Consider the following 19379-nt stretch of genomic DNA (forward strand, 5'->3'; position numbering starts at 1 on the left):
ACATTGGATAATTTGAGAGAATTTGGGGATTTCATCCAAATAGGGGTATATGTGTGAAGTTTGAAGACGCTAGGTATATTTTTATTAACTTTCACTAACAGGGATATATTTAACTAATAAAACAAAGTAGAGGGGTGTATTTGACCCTTTTCCTTAGTAGAAAATCTCATGGTGGATTCAAGAAGAGGAGGCAGTGTGGTCTGTCTGAAATTTGAAAAATTGCACTTTTGGCCTTAAACGAGTGGTCTTTAATTTCTTATTTTAGTAGTCGAATTTATGTCTAGCGAGACATAAGTTATTAGAGGGTGCGAAGCATAACTTGTGGAATATTATGAGAATGTTTGAATTGACTTTTTAAAAGTAGCTTATAAGCCAAAAGCTAAAAATCATACATTGAGAATACTCAACCTTTGGCCTTTGACTTATTTTTGTAATTTTTTGACTCAAAAGTAAGTGTTTAAATTATCTTTTCCAAACTCCGCAAGTAGAAAATAGCTTAAAACCAATAAAGACTTAAAATAAGCCAATTCAAATATCCTTTATGATGCAAAAATATATATTTTTTCCATGTAAAAAAGTTATTTGCTGTATGGGACAAAAATTAAAGACTAACACAAAATAGGAACAAAAGTGGACCGATAGGGCCGTCATGTGACAAACCACTGACTCATAGAAGAACATGGCTTAAATAAAGTAGTCTGTAAAGACATGACTACATGAACATACAGGACTTACTGTACGAGCCTACTAGGTCATCATATAAACTTTTTCCCCGTAAAAGGTTATTTGCTATGTAGGACACAAATTAAAGACCAACACAAAATAGGAACAAAAGTGAGATGAATTGATTATATGACTCCCTGCAAAATATAACAGATCGCCTATGTGTTATTTCATAATCGCTCATGTATATAGAGGGTTATCTGAGGCTCATATACCTCTATTCATTTTCAGAATTGAAATTCACAAAATAACGGCTACAAGTTAAATAATTTGAATAAACTGAATATATAACCTTAATTGGTAGGATAGAAACTGGCCACATCCTCATTCTTTGACCCGAATAGATGTGAGGTAACCCGATTTGAACCGAAACGTCTCGTGGGTCGAAACCCATTTAGGGTTCAGTAATTAGGGTTTAAGGGTTTTCATTTTTCTCATTTTCCCTCTTTGATTCTCAATTTTCTTTCAAATTTCTTCATTTCAACACAAATATCGAATAATTACTCGATTTTTTCTCTCTCTCACAGATGCAAAATCTCTAATGCATCAACGTATAGTATTATCCAGTTATCAGGTACTTAAATTTACTTCAGTTTTCTCACCAAAAATCAGTTCTTTATTTATCCCACAATTAAATATTTGTAACCCTAGAAGAAATAATGGGTTTACTATATTTCGTGCATTTATGTATACTTCCACTCACTCTAATAATAGAAGAACACCTGACCCTAATGATCCAGCCACCTTAATGAAAGAAGATGGTATATCACTTTGTTGTAAAATGTGGATTGATAGTTTTCGAGAAACCGATAAAACGGTTACTAATTTAACTGATTATTTAAGGAGATTTGAATTGTGGGTATTGGCTTATCAAAAGGTTAGTGCTGATGATACCGGTGCGTATATGCCACGGAGTGGGATTACGCGTTCAGCACTTGAGGATTTATTGGCATTGAGAAATGCAGTTCTTGATAATAGATTTAAATGGGGTGCTAGGTTGGAGTTTTTTATTAGATCGCCGAGGGATAAGACGGATTATGAGTCGTTGTCTAAAAGGAAGATTAAAGCTATCTTGACTACAACACAGCCAAGTCCATTTCAAGATAGGATTGTGCAGGAAGTGTTGTTTATGATATTGGAACCGATTTATGAGGCTCGGTTTTCACAAAAGTCTTTTGCTTTTCGACCTGGAAGGACTGCGCATACAGCTTTGAGGGTTATTAGGAGAAGCTTTGCGGGGTATTTGTGGTATATAAAAGGAGATTTAAGTACTGTTTTGGATGGGATGAAGGTTGGGATGGTCATTAGTGCTTTAATGAGGGATGTTAGAGATAAGAAGGTTGTTGATTTGATAAAGGCTGCGTTAACTACTCCTGTGATAACTACCACTGATGATGGTGAGAAAAAGAAGAAGATAAAAAGAAAGTATCAGAAGAAGAGAGTTCTAGCAGATGATGAGCCGAAGCCTGATCCATACTGGCTGGAATCATTCTTTGGGTTTGCTCCAGAAGAGGCTGAGAAAGTTCCTTCGTGGGGGCATTGTGGTATACTCAGTCCACTTCTGGCTAATGTTTGCCTTGATGAGTTGGACCGCTGGATGGAAGGTAAGATTCAGGAGTTTTATCGGCCTTCGAAGAATGATGTCATTTGGAATAGTCCAGAAGGGGAAGTAGAACAAGGAAATACTTCTTGGCCCGAATTTGTTCCTACTAGTGGGCCTGACAAGACCAGGAAGATTGACTACATCCGTTTTGGTGGTCACATTCTTATAGGGGTAAGGGGACCAAGAGCAGATGCTGCAACACTAAGAAAGCAGTTGATTGAGTTTTGTGATCAGAAATACATGCTCAAGCTTGATAATGAGAGCCTTCCTATTGAACACATTACGAAAGGTATTATGTTTCTTGATCATGTATTGTGCCGTAGAGTAGTCTATCCCACACTCCGATATACTGCTACTGGTGGGAAAATCATTAGTGAAAAAGGTGTAGGGACACTGTTGTCTGTCACAGCTAGCCTGAAACAGTGCATTAGACAATTTAGAAAGTTGAATTTTCTCAAGGGCGACAGGGATCCAGATCCACAGCCGTGTTTTCGGATGTTTCACGCTACTCAAGCTCATACAAATGCTCAGATGAATAAGCTTTTATCAACAATGGTGGAATGGTTCAGGTATGCTGATAATAGAAAAAAGATTGTTAACTTTTGTTCTTATATCATTAGGGGTTCACTTGCTAAGCTCTATGCTGCAAAGTACAAGCTTCGGTCACGAGCAAAGGTTTACAAGGTTGGTTCTAGGACTCTTAGTCGTCCTCTGAAGGAGAAAAAGGGGCAGTCACCAGAATACCATAATTTGTTGAGGATGGGTCTGGTGGAATCAATAGATGGGCTCATGTACACCCGCATGTCCTTGGTACCGGAAACCGATTATACCCCCTTTCCAATGGCTTGGAGGCCCGATCATGAGAAGGCACTGCTGGAGTATATAAAGCTGAGTGACCGGAAAACTTTGGAGGAGCAACAGAACTGCCTTAAAGATCAAGGTCTGATCTCACCTCAGGATTACATTTCAATGCTTGTCTGGAACTACAAAAGAAATGCTGTTCCAGTAGATCAGAAAAGTTTGTTACTGGGCACAGGTGAGGAGAAAGTTAATGTAAGAAATGAAAGTGATGAAGTTGATGAAGAAGGGGTATATGCAGAAGAAGGTTAAGGGAGATTAGAGTTTTTGGAGGTCCTTTAGGCATTTTGTTCTTCCGACAGAAAAGCAGATACTATAACATTTTATGGTACTAAAGTTACTTGTGTTATCAAGAAGAGTGTAGCAGCTTGTATGTAAGTATCCAATTTTATAAAATGAGATATTTCCCCCATTCCCATCTCTGCTTCTGTTTGAGTTTCAGTTTCCACTAGCAAACTTTACCTTTTTTATGCTGCTTATTTATTCATAATAATCTATGAACTTAACTGCAGTGAACCACTCTCTGTTCCTTCTAGAGTGAATAGGGAAATAAATGGAAAAAGAAGGATATCCATTTTAATCAAATGAGATTGTTCCCCTTTTCTCCATCGCTGTTTCTGTTTTAGTTTCAGTTTCTACTAGCAAAATTTACATTGTTATGCTGCTTCCTTATTCATAATAATCTATGAACGTAACTGCGGTCGACCACCCTCTTTTACTCCTTGAGATACAGTTTAAAACATATAACTTGTACTTTTCGCTGCAAACATATTACATTCTGCGAATTTGCACCTATATGATTAAATGAATTTTCATGATCAATCATTTCCTTGTTATGTGTGTGTGTGTGTGTGTATATATATTTGCTAGTTATACCCAATCAGGCTTTGTAATGTTCTCTTCAATGAGTGGCATTACAAGAGGGACAATGTCATCTTGTACAGTCCTTGCAACCAAACCAAGGCAAGTGCCACCGGCCATTGCAAGATTCCAAGCAACTTCATCCTGATCCTGAACTTCTTCTTGCTTAAGAAGTGTCTCCAATAGCATAGGGACAAGTGCAGGGAGAGCCTGCTTGATGAAATTATAGCAAGGAACATCAGAATCTGTGTAAAATCACCCCCACAATATTCTAAAATATCAATCTCCTCAGCACAGATCGAGCTTCAAAATTCAATGGCTTGAAGAGCAACAGGTTGCCCTTTCTAAGTGCACACTATTTCTTTTCCACTGAAAATTTGGGATTTGCTAGCTAGTCTACATGGCTGTATCCTACTTTATCTTGTACATTTTATTTATCGAGGTATTCCAGAATTTTTTATGAACATCTACGAATAAGAAATAGAGAAGCTGCTGACGAATACCAACATTGTGGTATGACTACCAGATGTACAATAATAATGACAATTCTTCTTGTTATAATATTTTTGCAATAAATACATTATATAGGGTGCTTGAGGTCAAGCTACAATGGTAAATTTCACAAGAAGCTTTGGATGACTATCTGACTAAGTGTCGCATGGAGCATATGGAAAGAAAGAAATAGGAGATGCTTTCAGTGACAAAAAGAAAAGTGATTCAAGTTGTTAAATAACATAGAATTTTCCCTCCCCAAACCCCCCTTATCCCCTCCCCGCCACAAAAAGAAAAGACAAAGAGGGGTAGTGTTAGGTCAAAATTCTCAAGAGTTTCATTAGCATCTGATGCTTCATGCAATATACAGTTATTCGACATATTTGTTTGTACATGAAAGCCAATATTGGGTAATGGAGATACTGTCCATATGTGCAGAAATGATTAGCCTCCTATATCGAGCAGCGCATTGCTGATCCTAATGACTCTTACTGTTCTTTTCCATGCAGCAGAACAATTTCCCTTGGGATCGACAGTATTTGGAAACTTTTGTGATCCATGTCTACTTGAACTTCCCTTTGCTGGTATGGAATTCTCTGATAAATTCACATTTTGGCTGTTCTATTCATAAGATTGGATTCTTCCGTGTTGTGTCATTTGACATTCTGATATCTTGCGTGATGAGTACGGCTTACTTTTCCTTATTGTGTGGTATTCTTCTTTTCCCTTCAGTTTATTTTTATTTTCTTCATGTTTTTGTTTCCCTTTCCACTTCTGTAACATTTTGAATATGTGAATATCCTGGTGGAAAAATTATCCTAATGTTTCAAGTATTCCTTTTTCTGCAAGTGCAAGGAAGATTAAGTGCAAGACATTGTAGTAAATAAGCTTTTCCTCAAGTTTAAGATATTATCTTGCTCCTTCTATTTCTTTTCTCGAGGAAAATTCAATTTTGTTCCTTTATTAACTTTGTTTGCTCTATCTGTCTCCTATTATTTGACCTTGCATATTCAATCTTTAATCTATTGAGCTTTTAAGATTCACCCAATTTTTAATGGAACTAAGTAATTGAGCTTTGACCCGTTAACAACCCTTTTAAATGGCATATGTCTTTTGCTGCACATGCAATACTGATGTAGTCTGAGATTAGCTGTCTCGCAAGTCTTTGATACCTCTACAGCATTATCTATCCATCTCTATTCACTGAGGAGTTGTTTCTTGAGATATTCATAACGATTATGTTATTGTTGAAAGTGAAGAAAATCATAAAGAATATGGCTGGAAAGGAACAGGATTTGCTTTGAAGGGAAAAAGCAGCACGTATCTAGGATTAAGAATAGATGCCTTTTTTTTTTTTTTTTTTTTAAGATGCTTATTAAATTTGTATTTTTGGTGTAAAAGACAAGCTATGAAAAATATTGAGCAGTATATGAATTTCTTAGAGGAGACAGGGCGTTTGTAGTTTCCCTGGTATGGCAGGGGCTGTTCTTGTTGTAATCCTTTTAATAAAATTTACCTTATCAAAAAAAAAAATAATGGAAAATCATATTGAATATTGCATATAATATTCTTACAGATTATGTCATACTAATTAGGAATCCAAGATCTGAGAAACTTATCTTATTTATGTACCCTAAAGCTCCTATATGAGGAGCCTTGTTTTATGTACTAAGTTGTTCGCTATCAAATTCTACATGAGTTTCTCCCTTTTCTCGTCCCATGCATCTTTGATTCATTTTATAGACGAAGGTTTCAGTCTTGTTCATTTTTCTTTTGGAGATTGGACAAGAATTAGTACCATTACTGCAAGAGCGGCCTCAGGTGTGCTCTTTCTCATTCCACTTTCTAATAGATAAGATGTTAGTACTTCTTATTTACAGATAAATTGGAGCGGTACAGCATAGGCTAGCATGATCCCTGCGCAACGATAACATGCACCAAAGCATAATGGATAGATAAGTCACATTTTTAATCTTGCTTACTACTTTTGTCACTTAAATGTCCTCACAGTTATTTAACTGGTTATCTGTCTTTTGTGGTCGAATTTAAAGAAAATTAATGGAAAAGCTTGTACTTAGAAAGGGTATCAACATCATTATGCTTGTGTTTGCTGGACGTAGTGGTTCTTCATTCTTTCGCTGGAGAATACAATGTATAATCCTGCTACGACATTCATTGTTTAATGGAGACTATTTATCAAAGCAGAAAACTGTTTGTTTCTTTAATGACTAACAATGAAAGCTAGTGCAAGTTTGATATTAAGAAATGCACTGATGTGAAAAATTAAAGAGGCAGTGGAGTTGGACCAGCATATTAATCTTTTTGTTTGCTTGTTTGATAAATTAGCACAAGTTCCAATCACTTTCATTTAAAATGTAAGTACCCTGATCTCGTTTGGTAAGGGATTTAAACTGCTTTGTTTAATGCACTGGCCAAATTGTGATTTGTCGGATTGTCATACATGTCCATTTTTGAGATCATGCTTGCAAGATAACCCTGACTGTGTGCGCCAAGTTGTGCTATATGAGCTTGTCTAAGATAATGATTCTGTTTTTACTTGTTCATTCCATAGTGTTCCTCTAGCACAGACAAAAAGACACCATCTCACAAAAATATTAATGTACAAAAATTAAGACAAACGAGGGTTGAGAAAAGGGTATATATCAAACATGGAGCAAAACCGGAGTTATGGTCTTAACTATTCATTACCATCAAAATCTCATCCTTTACAATTATCCAAAAACTAGATTCAGTAAAACCCTAATAACAACTATTAATACTAAGGGTTACTTAAGACATAAGTAATTATCCAAAATACACTTAGGCTATAACTCTTATTAAATAAGCTTAATGGACTAGTTAGGCGCCATCCTTCTTGGGACAGCCCACTTCCTCCGTTGTGCTTCTTTATATTACTCTCTTAAGTCTTGGTCTCCTCTTTTGTAAATATCCATTTAAGCATATTAAGGATCCTGTGGTCTTCTCTTATCAAAAGGATCTTGTGGTCGCCCTTCCAAACTCTTCTAAATCACGCTAAGCTCTTGATGTTAATATGGAAGCCTCCAATCTCATGAGTGCCTCTCGTGCCTACATCAAGTTATTATAATATAATTATGATTTATGGTGTTAGCCTGTGTGCAGAAAATGTAGTGATATCTATGTAATGTGCATAGACTTGAACTAATCATTTGTTTCTTTCTGTCATAAGAGCATCAATGGAAGGTTACCTTGATGCGTTTGATCCAAAGAAGTCAGTCACACCGGCTGGAATTTTCAGTACTCGAGCTGAGGTGAGGGATTGTCCCTGTGATTGCCCTGCCTAACTTCTTAATGCGAATTATATTTTATTTTATCCTTGCAGTTTCAGAAGCACTGGAGCTTTTAGTTTATCGATCCTTGTATACGACCATTAATATGAGCATAAAATTGGCTTAGTTCCTTAGTATCTATATTTTTGCTAGCCTTGGGAAGTTCAGCTGCCCCCGTTTAGTAAAGAGAACATTTCAAGCTTAGACGTTTGCATGTTGCATAATTTTCTACTAGTTTTCACTTGTTAAGTCTTTATCTATTTGGTTGTGGTTATATCCCAAATCATGGAAAGAAAATCGCTATGCAAAATTTCTCTGAGAAGGTTCCATGAAGACATGCCAGTTTGGACCATTGTGAGTACCAAATGATCAGTACATGTGCCTGCAGCCTGACTGCAAAAATTTTATTCATCATATCCGATGTTTGGCTGGGGCGGTGCTTCCTAGATTGAATGAGAAGGGAAAAAGATTGCCATCCCATTCCTTGGTTCATTATCATGTCCATTTACTTACAAAATTTTGTTTTACTTCATCTTCGTGCATTAGGGAGTTCATTCGACAAATATATCTTTATGAGCATGCAATAAGACCCTGCCTTACGTTATGCCATACTGTTCCTAATGTAACATTTTTGAAATGTTCTGGTGTATGTTTTTCCTTAATGGACTAGAAAATATAATTTAAAGTGACCCATCTCGCCCATAATTGCATAGATCAAGATGCAGTTCGCTTTGTTAAATATCCAAATGAACATGGCATAGTGCTCTTTTTGTTACCATTTATCTTGTGTTCTTCCCCAGTTCTCCTGTAATTGACCTCTACTGTTTACTGTTTTTAACTTTGATGTGCAAGTATCCTTTTCAGGGGAAAAGGAAACGGGGGATGGGGATAACAAGACTTGCTGATCAGTATTTCTACAAGAATTTTAAAAACTCTTTGATGTCCCATGCAGTGCACAATTGATAGCTGCCACATCTTAAGAAGATACATTAGGTAGCTGAGAAGGAACAAAAGAAACTTGCTTAATGATACACCATGAGATGTCACTCAATTGGAAGAGATTGTTATTCTCCTTTGCTAGTGGTGTCAACTCACGTTTCTTCTCAGTGAATCCTTCATCACAAGTTGATGTCGCGTCCATAACTGTCCTCATGAATATATTAGCTGCATCAAATTGCTTATACAAGAATGCGGCAAAAGCATCCACCAGCATGGCAATAGCATCTGCATAAAGTTCCAAGCAATCTCTTAAACAGTCCATAGCAAAAGGTTCAAACTCTTTGCTGCTGAGCATCTTCTCTATGGTCGAAATCGTGTTGGTAGCATTTTTTAGAGCCAACTCCATCGCTACAAGTCCTATTCCTTGTAAGTTTGTAACATGACTTGCGGGAATTGCTTGGAGTGAAGTAACACAGAAGTTGTAGTTTATGTCTGTTGACTTATCTGAGCATTCTTTGCAAGTTGAGTTGATCAAGTCTAGCAGTGGTGGAGAAATCAGGTAACAATGTGTAGGAGTTACTATTGTTAATAGTAAGAATAAGCAGCAAAGTGAGAGGGAAGAGAAAGGGCAATGCCCCATTATTCTGAGTCTAATGTTTTGATGGTTTCTCGTGTTATGGTGAAGTGAAGTCATATTTATATACATTGAAAATAAAAATACATCAATTTATATAGTACAGAATGGAAATTTCCTGGAAATTCATCAAATGAACTGTGCAAACGTAACAAAGGTTTAGGAAATTTCCCTGTCAAGACTAGCAAAGTGAGCTATATAAATTGATGTATTTTTATTTTTTATTGTCCACGATAACTTGCATAGCTCGTCAGTTTTTTTTCCAAGATCAAGTACACGTGGATTTTTGCAGTTGTTTTGGAGATTTAAACATATTTTAGCGTTTTTTTTTTTTAATGTAAACACGTTGTGACATTAGCATCCAAAAGTGTAGCTTAATAGTCAATCAAATGAAATCTCCATTGACCAGGGGTCAAATCCTAGTATTGTTATCTTAAGTGAGAGATAACAAGTGCCTGTGGAATAGTCACAGTATGCCCATTGTGATCGGCAGATACTGGTAATGAAAAAATAATGTAGCCTCGAAAGTATTATACAAATCATCAATGTAAATCTTATCAAATTTAGCAAAACTGACAACGCAAAATCGGGTGACCATTTAAGTTCAAATTGTCAAACTTGCGACACTTTTATTTATTTTATGTCAAATTAAGTGTTTAACTTTTTTTTAGGCAATTGTTAAGTGCGGGTGAAAAATCAAAAAGTAAATTGTCAAATGTAAAGCGTAACGTTCATTTTATTTTTGTCTTTTGTGTTTTAGCTTAGGAAAAAAAAAAAGATTCTTGTTCTTTTTAAAAAATTTAGTGAAAAAAAAAAAAATAACAAAAGAGCTTTTCTATCATACCCCTCCTTTCCGAGTTTAGGTACCCATATTCACATACCTTGGTCTTGATTGTCATAAAAAAAGTTTATAACTTGGGAAAAATAGAAGAAAATAAAAATTCTAAAGAACTTGTAAAACCTTATTTTTCTTTTTATGTAAATCCTATTTTGTGAAAACCTTAACATTGTCCTGACACGTTTCACTTACATTTGCTACGTGCCTTTTCCAAACTTCATAGGCATTGTGTCAGCATTCGGTGAAGTTGGTCTTCAGTCAGCTCTCTCTGATCATATCAAAACCTGTATGTCTATACACAACTAATTTACACAACAAAAAAAAAAAAAGATCATTCAGATTGAAAGAAAGGAAGCAGAAAAAGTAGTGTATGTATAATAAAAATGTCATCAGCTATAGATCCACATAACAAGATGAGGGCTAGAGATGTTAACAAAGTGGCAACAGGACAACAAGCACCTAGGCCAGTTCATGAACCAGGCACTGTATCTAAATCTCCTCCTCCTTCCTCTACTGACCACCAGGTCTCTCTACTCTCTACTCTCTACTCTATCTCATGTATCTCTCTTTCTTTTCCTTTTGACCTGAAACCGTGCTATATATATTATATAGTCGGTAGATTCAGGATTTAGACGTTGTGCGCTTTGACTTGAGGAAGTGTGTCTTGAATGTATATTTAAGAGATAATGCATTTTTGGTAATTTTTAATTTTGATTATTGTGGTTGAACACATTTAATCTTCAATTAATTAATCTGTGTTTTTGTTTCCTTGATATAATAATTCTGTGATTTAGACTATTTCTATAATGGTATAGTTGTACACACTCAAAAATATGGACCAACTCTAAAACAGTACAAAATTAACAGAGCACACCAATAGTTAAATGGTTTAACACAATAATATTAGTTAAATTTGTGGGACTCATCATCAGATTATGGATTGAAAGTGCATATATAGAGATTAATTAAAGATAAAACGTGCTTAACCAATAATCACACGGATCAAAATCAGCATTTGTTGATATTCGAGGGACTAAAAGCATATTTTTCCTTATATTCGATTATGTCCATACTGTTTTTTTCGTACATACATAGGCACTACTAGAAACAAAGGTTTTTCCACCATGATCAGTGGGAAATGTGTATTATTTTTCGACCTCATTCCCACCAAACTAGCTCAGTGGGAAAACGCAGGGGGAAATAGTTTCCCTAGAAGCTTTCTAATTTTTCAGAAAACTTTTCAGTGGGAAAATTGTGATTTTTTAGTAGCGAGGGTTCAATTTCAGCTCACAATTCAGCGCTGAACCTCCAAACTCATTAATTGTTGGATCTGTCAGTGGCGCGGCCCTATAGATGTATCACGTGGCTGCGGAACCAACATATTCACTAAGATGATTCAAAATACAAGGAAGAAGTAAACGCACAAGGGACCCAAGGGGAATCAAGATGTACTATGTAAACATAAAATGTAATTGGGACCTTTATAAACAGCATAATTTTCTACCGAAGGCTTCGGTCCCCCAGCTCAGCACCCATATGTATAGGTCGTGCTAATTCTGACCTGCTGATTCTAAATTTTAAATCCTGCCATTAGACTCTCATATTCCTTAGAGTAGAGTAACTCCACTTGTTATAGCATTGTATGGTCGCCATAGTTGGGTTTCTATTTATATTTTCGTTTCTGTTGCTTTAATTATATGGCTTTGTGTTTGAGTGAGTTTATGGTGCGGTATTGATGATGATGCATGCAGTTTGACACGGAAGAGAAGGCTAAAGCTAATGCCATTGCTGATGAGATCCGCCATTGTTATGCTCGTTTCCGCCACTACCACAAGTTTGTTACCTATTTCCTACTACTTCCTTAGCTAGGTTCAATATTAGTGATGCTTATATCCAACAAAGAGTAGAACTATTATTTTGCTTTAATTAATTTTTCCGATAATTTTTTATATTTGATTTGTCATGAATAATTAGGTGCATTGAAGAGAAGGGCAGCATGTACTCGGAGTGCGAGAAGATTGGAAAGGCTTACAAATCATCTTGTCCTTCAGAATGGGTATGTAAATGCTGTAATCTTATGAGAATTTATATATCTTGTCTACGTGTTTTACATATATATATGTTTAAGGGATTGTCTGGTGTAGAAATATGCAAGGATTGTAATACAGTGCAAGCGGTAGTAATACATGGATTATAAAGAGATTTTTTCTATCAGAAGTTTGGTTTGTACTAAAAATGATATATATAGGGCAAAAATTTTGAGATATACGTGTATTTTTAAACTTAAATAGAGTTGGATGGGTACTGTGGATGATGAGTTTTGAGGAAAAGGCAGTAATTTTGTCTTAAAAGTGCTTAATCTATGTACTTAATTCATGTTTGTTATCCGATACCATATTAGGTAGTATTATTTATAATACGCCAATGGTGTATCAAGTTGTACCTGGAGTCCAGGATTAGCTATGCAAGACTCAAAATACAAACCGAACACTAGATAAAAATACCAGGTCATCCTATGCCGTGATTATTTCATCTTATGCCTCAAACGAATCAAGTTATGAGAGTTCATTCTGAACTTGATTTTTATGAAATATTCCAAAATGGTCATTTTTTGTATATAACTACTATTCCTGATGTTCTTCTTCTTACGGCTATATATACACATAGGGACTAATGAATGGTATGCTATGTGTGCTTGTGCAGATAGAGAAGTGGCATGAAGAGAACGTGGTTAGAATTCGATAGTTCTTTTTTCTCATAGGAGGGGCTTTTGCAGTCGCCTTAAACAATTTACCAGCTTTCAAAATGTTATCTTGAAAGCATAAAGGAAAGAAATTGCCAATGGAGAAAGCCATGATTAGCAGTATTTGCATTTGTTCTTTGGGGTAATAATTTTATGAAACGAAACCAGAACTATTACTTTTGTTTTCTATGTTACTCGGTAGTTCGTATAGAGCTCATTTTTTCATAGTCTCTACCATTTTTTTGGTAACTAAAATAGTCTCTGCCGTAAGAGCTAGTAAACTTGTCCGCTGTTGTAAAGAAACTATGTTAAAAATTCTTTTTAAATTTTCAAATCCAAATAGATTAAACCGAAGCCTTGATAGAATATTAGAACTCGTATTTAGCTCATTTGCCTAATTACATCTGGCATTTTCTATTTTATTATTGGTTTGATTAATGCTATAATGTTACTTTTATTCTTTCATAATATGATTGTTAACTTGAACTTGAAGAGCCTCCAAGTGTGCAGTATATGAAATACGTATAATCACTTTTTTTTCTATATTAAAAAATTAGTCACAATTTGATTTTTTTTCGCAATCCTAATGAATTTTTCTGCAAATTAATTTTTCATCTTCGAGCAAACTGAATTTACGAAAAAAATCTTAAACTTGGAAGATGCTTTTTAGTTATCCAAAAATTTTAAATTTTAAGTTTTAACACATTATACCATTAACAGTTTAAATATTTTTTTTACCACTTAGGTTTTAGTCATCAAGAAATAAATTTAATATTACATAATATTCTTATTTTTTTCTTAAAAGAACTAGTTGAAAAAGATAAAATTTCTAGAAATTTATCTCTACTAAAATATTTGGATGGGTTTAGTCATCAAGAAATAGATTTTAATATCACATAATATTTTTTTTATAAAAGAACGCGTCAAGAAAGATAAGAATTTTTAGAAATTTATCCTTTATGTGCACATGTCTAACAAAATTCGAACGGATTTTTCTTATGTACACTGATTAATATATGTATTTCCAACCTTTTCCCTTTCGTTAATCAATGCATTCATAATATTCTCCTCGCTAAAGATGAATGGAAAGCGGTAAAAATGCGAAATTAAATTAATCGACCCTAAATACACGAAATCAAATTGCGTGAATTTCTTCCGTTATTTTTGTTTAATTTAAATGAGAAAAAAAGATAAAAAGACATTCCACCTTTCTATCACGTCACTTCTCAGTTTAAAGATGAAAATAAAAAAGAAAATACAAGGATGAAGAAACGTAACTACTTTAATCTCCTAATTACATGCTTCAAGTTTCTCATAGTAAAAAGTTTCCTATTTGGAAATTCTAACAATCTTGTTCATGACATTTGAAGATTTATCTTCTAAAGATGAGTTTAAGGGAAGATGCTGGGTTATTGAGATTTTATCACTATCAACCCCAAATAATTAAGGAAATTTCATTAGAAAATAATTCATTCATGAGAGTTAACATAAACTTATCATTTTTCAAATTAAAGTGAAAGAAAGAGTACGAAAAAGAAATGAGTCTTACTCTGTTATAAACTCTTTGGAGTTCCACTGAGCATATGTACATTAATTTCTTCCAAAAGTTACATATAAAGGACGACTGAATAACAATTATAATTTTAATAACTCATATCAATTATAATAAATTATGAAATGGAGGAGGACAATAGTCAATACAAATAGAAAGAAAACATACCCGTACTTCTTGTTCGGAGTTTTTGCATTATCCACCCCCTCCCCCGCCTCCCACAACACACACAGGCACAGATATATATATATATATATATATATATATATAGACACACACACTAGTTGTCGGAGGCCCGGGCTTAACTCAAAATATAAATATAATGCGTAAGTTTAATCAAATAAGTATAAATTGTGTTACTTTTTTTAGTACGTAATTAATTTAATGTAATTGAAGGTTAATCATATTTTGTTTATAAATTTTCATAATTATTAAAGTTTATTCATCATATAATTAGATAGTTTTTTTAAAATAAAAATATTTATGAGAAAATAAATTTGGTAGGAAAATTAGCAAATACCAAAAGGGCGCAAGTAATTTTATATTCTATAAACTAACATGATAAAGTATGATAGTCACAACTCGTCGACGATCATAAATTGGAAATTATTTTTGTATTTTTATGAATTTGTGAGCATGAGATTGTTATTTGTAGATAGAAATAGATTTCTTTTGATGTTTAATAATTTTTCACTCATTATTCTTCGTGTCAAGGCGTTACGTTAGTCAAATGTGTTTTTTAACCTTAGTTTGGTCGAAATTCAATAAATAACTAAATTCATAAAATGAACTTCGAGAATCAATTTAGTTATTCATTTATGTTTTATGCTAAAAAAATAATAATTTTTGGTTAATCAAACAAGAGATCTTAAAGATAATCTAATCGTGACTGATAACTCTACCTTCATTTTCAACATTAAACAATGTCATTCAATAATTTTTTTATTTTCTGTATTTGTAAGCACATATGATATGACTAAAAATGTAAAATGTTGGAGGTTTAATAGAGAGAAGCATATGGAGAGGAACATATGGCGTAGGGCATGTTTAACTATAAAGTAAGACCTAATAAATGTTTTAGTTGGAACAAAAAAATTGGCTATAACAAATCACTCATGCCTAGAATTTAAAAAGTCTTTTCATTAAATTATCCTTAATTAAATATTATCAATTTTATATGGTTTCTTGATAGTATATAAAAATTAACTTATCTAAATGAGGATACATGGGCCCCTTAACTTTTGAAAAAAATTCTTGATAGCTGCCAAGTGTCCTTCAACTTTGTTGCTTTTTGGGGTATAATTGCCATCAAACTTTTAAAAATTTATCAAATTAAATATAGGTAACTATGTAAACAAAGGCCAAAATAGGGGTAAAAATGAAAGTTTTGAGGTTGTGAGGACTACAAAACTCATGGATCCTCACTTAAATCACCTTAATTAAATAGTGCCCATTTAATATAATTTTTTGATTATGTAAAAATTCACTTATCTAAATAATGATAAATTTGGTATATATATAAGACTATTAATATATTCTTAATTTTATTAAAAAAAAATTATTTGGACTAAATGTGAAAACTAAGAGTACCATGGAAAAAAAAGATTCACAAAAAGTATTATAAATATCAATATACCACAATTTTAGGGACCCACATAGAAATGGGTAAGAAAAAATGAGTGGAAGAGGAGAATAGGCTAAGAAAAGTCAAAAGGAAAGCCACATGTCACAACATTACAGGATCAAATTTTTTTTTTTTCTAGGACGACAAAAAACTTGAGTCCTCACTTATATTAAGTAGCAATATATATATATATATATATATAAACAAAATATACAAAGCAATTATGATGAAGAACATGGAATGAAAAACGGGGTGGGAAGATGAAGAGTGCACGTAGTGTGCCTAATTAATACATATAAATAATATAAACAATATATACAAAGCAATTATGATGAGGAACATCGGACGAATATGGGATGGGAAGATGAAAAGTGTGCACATATTGTGACTAATTAACCGCACTTCATCATTAATGTGGTGTAATCAGAATGTCATCCCATTAATTAATTGAGTAATGCAGCATTTTATGTTACAATGACATACCATTTCATTTAATTGAGTAGTAATTGATACATTTTATTTTATACAATAAAAAATAGTAGAGAAGTAAGGGAAATTGTCAAAAAAATGAGAAATTAGATAAATAGGAATGAAGACCATAGAAAGGTGCCACATAATCTTGTTTATGCCTAGTTTTATATTATATATAGATTCCATCATAAATGAAAGCTTATCATTAGACATAAAATTGGAAATGATTTGAAGATGGAACTTCCCAGAGGACGATGCCTTTTAAAATCAAAAGTAGTGATTATATTCCACTCAGGTGTAGTATATAAAATATTATGGTGAATGGCTTGGTGATAGAGGCGGATCCAGAATTTAAATCTAAAGGTTTAATTTTAAGATTTTTAGTATTGAACGCATTATATTTTTAAAGTCATGAATTCGTATCTATTATTTATTATAATTTTCATAATTTTTTACACATAAATTTATACTCCGCGTGGAAGTTAGGGGTTCAATTGAACTCCACTTGTTATGCTAGATAGGCCACTGCCGACATGAGTAAAAGTTAAAAGAGGTGCATCATATTAGTTGATTCTTTTTTCAAAATAGATATAGATAATATTATCAAACCAAGATTAGGTTAGTTCATCTAGTACGACCTGGTAGTAAACAATTTTTAAGAAGACTGTGCTGGAGAAATATGACACACTAGCCGGCACCTGTGGTACTAACTACTAAACATCAACTAATAACAAACAAAATACCAGGTGTTGACTTCCGTGCAAGTCATATTACGACGCAAGTCATATTTCAATCATAATCCTTATTGATATGCCTTTGAAACTAAATTCGCCTTCGATGTGTTTGTAAATAAAACTTCATAGGTTTTCACATATTATGATATGGGGAAACATTTGCCTGAAACATCAAACAAGAGGCATCCATTGTACCATGATATTAATTCTCGATCTATGTAATTCTACATTCAATAGTCAAACTTCTTGTTAAAAGAAGCAAAAATTTGAAATTTATGAATTTTGAACTTGTCATCAAATTTATAGTGGCTCATTTTTGTTGCTAGGTCCTAAATAAAATGCTACGCATATTGAATGATTATTTTTTATAACTATAACGGGTGTGCAAAAAGTGATTATAATTAAATATACACCTGCAACAGAGCCAACAAAGCTTACAAACAAAAAATAACTATAATATTTATTTTTATTTTTAATAAACTTTATCCATTAATCGTTGTAGTCCTTGTAGCGAATGGAGGAAAAAAAAAAAAACATCTCATCTCAAATAGTTTACAGTAAAACTAGTCCTTGTTCATCTAAATTGGAACAACCGTTAGGGGGGTTAAGTTACTTGGCTAACGATGTATTTTGAACGATAAGGGCAAACGAAGGGTAAAGCTAACCAACTGCGATTAGTTCGAGGGCTATATTAAATCATTTTCCTTATATTATATACTCATTATATATTTGTTAGTCATCGAATATACATCAATGACGAAACAGACACACACGGTGAGGCAAAAATTTTTAAACTGTTGACTAGAAATGTTAAAATACTCAATTATTACTCAAAATGAATGAGAACAGTAAACATAGCTGAAAGATAACCATTGTTTTAGAATTTCAGACTCACAAGAAAAATTTCAGGATAATACTATTTTCAATTATTACTCTCCGGTTCAAAAAGAGAGTCCACTTAGCCATTTGCACACCCTTTAAAAAAATATTAATTTGTAAGCAAAAATAGATAATTTGACTAAACTACCTTTAATTAAATAGGTATTGAGATATGATCACTTAACACTTAATGAGAGAAATCTGAGAAAATAAAATTAATTATTTCTTGATTTGATAAGTGAACACTCTTTTTAAAAAGAAATAAAGGCTAAATGGATACTTTTTTTTTAACAAGAGGGAGTACTGAATTAAAAGATGATTTGTGGATGTTGTGAGTACAACATATGCCTAGCTGCCTAGTTTAATTTAAAAATTCACAAATAGCCATTTTTAAATCATACTATGCAACTTTGTATCCAAACGCACGCTCAAGTAACTAGAGCTGGGCATAAATACTGAAAATCGAAAAATTGGATCGAACGGAACCGAACTTCAAGAAACCAAAACCGAAAGAACCAAACCGAACTAGTTTGGTTTGGTGTTTGGTGTTCACCTTCAAAAAATCGAAACCGAAATAGGCGAACCGAACTTTGATGAAACCGAACCGAAGAATCGAAATTTATACATTACCCAAAAAAATTAAAATAGTCCAGACCTATTAAGTTTAAGCCCACAAAAAACCCAATTGTAATAAGCTCTCTTTTGCTTTTGTATCTCTAACTTTCCACTTCAGTTGAGAAAATCAAATATCCTTAATAAAGAAGGGTGTCTAGGATGTGTCTTTAGGATTAATATATGTCCTTTATGTGTTTTCTTAATTATTTCATCGTATGTATATAACATCTAGAATCCTATATTATGGTTATCGTTTTACGTTCGTGTATCCCGTTTATTTGATTTTGATTTTAATTTGTTAGTTTTATGTTTTGTTGCTTTTGATAATATGAATTAGTGTAAATGGAATCGCTTCTAATATTTGAGGGTAAAAATAATTTTGAAGGGCTAGGATGATGCCACGTGGCAACAGTTAGACAGAAGGGTATAATTGACCCCATAGTATAACTGTAAGGGTATGGATGAACTATTTTTCAAAGTTCAGGGGTAATTTTGGCCCTTTTCC

General features: G+C 33.4%; 3 protein-coding genes across 21 annotated transcripts; 2 read left to right on the forward strand and 1 right to left on the reverse strand.

The window, feature by feature from the left end:
* Window positions 1–1015: 1015 nt before the first annotated feature.
* On the forward strand, window positions 1016–9483 carry LOC132030251 (nuclear intron maturase 2, mitochondrial). 18 transcript variants are annotated; one of them, XM_059419809.1, is made up of 6 exons: window positions 1016–1074; window positions 1251–3558; window positions 4055–4379; window positions 5047–5121; window positions 7679–7827; window positions 8798–9483. In XM_059419809.1, exon 2 carries the CDS (start codon window positions 1265–1267, stop codon window positions 3434–3436), a length of 2172 nt encoding a protein of 723 aa, XP_059275792.1. In that variant the 5' UTR covers window positions 1016–1074; window positions 1251–1264; the 3' UTR covers window positions 3437–3558; window positions 4055–4379; window positions 5047–5121; window positions 7679–7827; window positions 8798–9483. The 18 variants fall into 18 exon arrangements, with proteins under 18 accessions (XP_059275792.1, XP_059275780.1, XP_059275786.1 ...); XM_059419797.1 differs by having other exon boundaries at window positions 1026–3558; window positions 6418–7827; XM_059419803.1 differs by having other exon boundaries at window positions 1026–3558; window positions 7746–7827.
* Window positions 8757–9459, reverse strand: LOC132030253 (putative invertase inhibitor). The gene has a single exon (XM_059419811.1). It carries the CDS (start codon window positions 9422–9424, stop codon window positions 8822–8824), a length of 603 nt encoding a protein of 200 aa, XP_059275794.1. The 5' UTR covers window positions 9425–9459; the 3' UTR covers window positions 8757–8821.
* Window positions 9484–10488: 1005 nt separating the features above from the next.
* Window positions 10489–13226, forward strand: LOC132030254 (putative cytochrome c oxidase subunit 6b-like). 2 transcript variants are annotated; one of them, XM_059419813.1, is made up of 4 exons: window positions 10497–10780; window positions 12008–12090; window positions 12231–12312; window positions 12960–13226. In XM_059419813.1, the coding sequence occupies exons 1-4, from the start codon at window positions 10640–10642 to the stop codon at window positions 12999–13001; spliced, it is 348 nt and encodes a 115-aa protein (XP_059275796.1). In that variant the 5' UTR covers window positions 10497–10639; the 3' UTR covers window positions 13002–13226. The 2 variants fall into 2 exon arrangements, with proteins under 2 accessions (XP_059275795.1, XP_059275796.1); XM_059419812.1 differs by lacking the exon at window positions 12960–13226 and having other exon boundaries at window positions 10489–10780; window positions 12231–12866.
* The last annotated feature ends 6153 nt before the right edge of the window (window positions 13227–19379 follow it).

The sequence above is a fragment of the Lycium ferocissimum genome, chromosome 9 (assembly GCF_029784015.1).
Source record: "Lycium ferocissimum isolate CSIRO_LF1 chromosome 9, AGI_CSIRO_Lferr_CH_V1, whole genome shotgun sequence".
Taxonomy (NCBI): Eukaryota; Viridiplantae; Streptophyta; class Magnoliopsida; order Solanales; family Solanaceae; genus Lycium; species Lycium ferocissimum.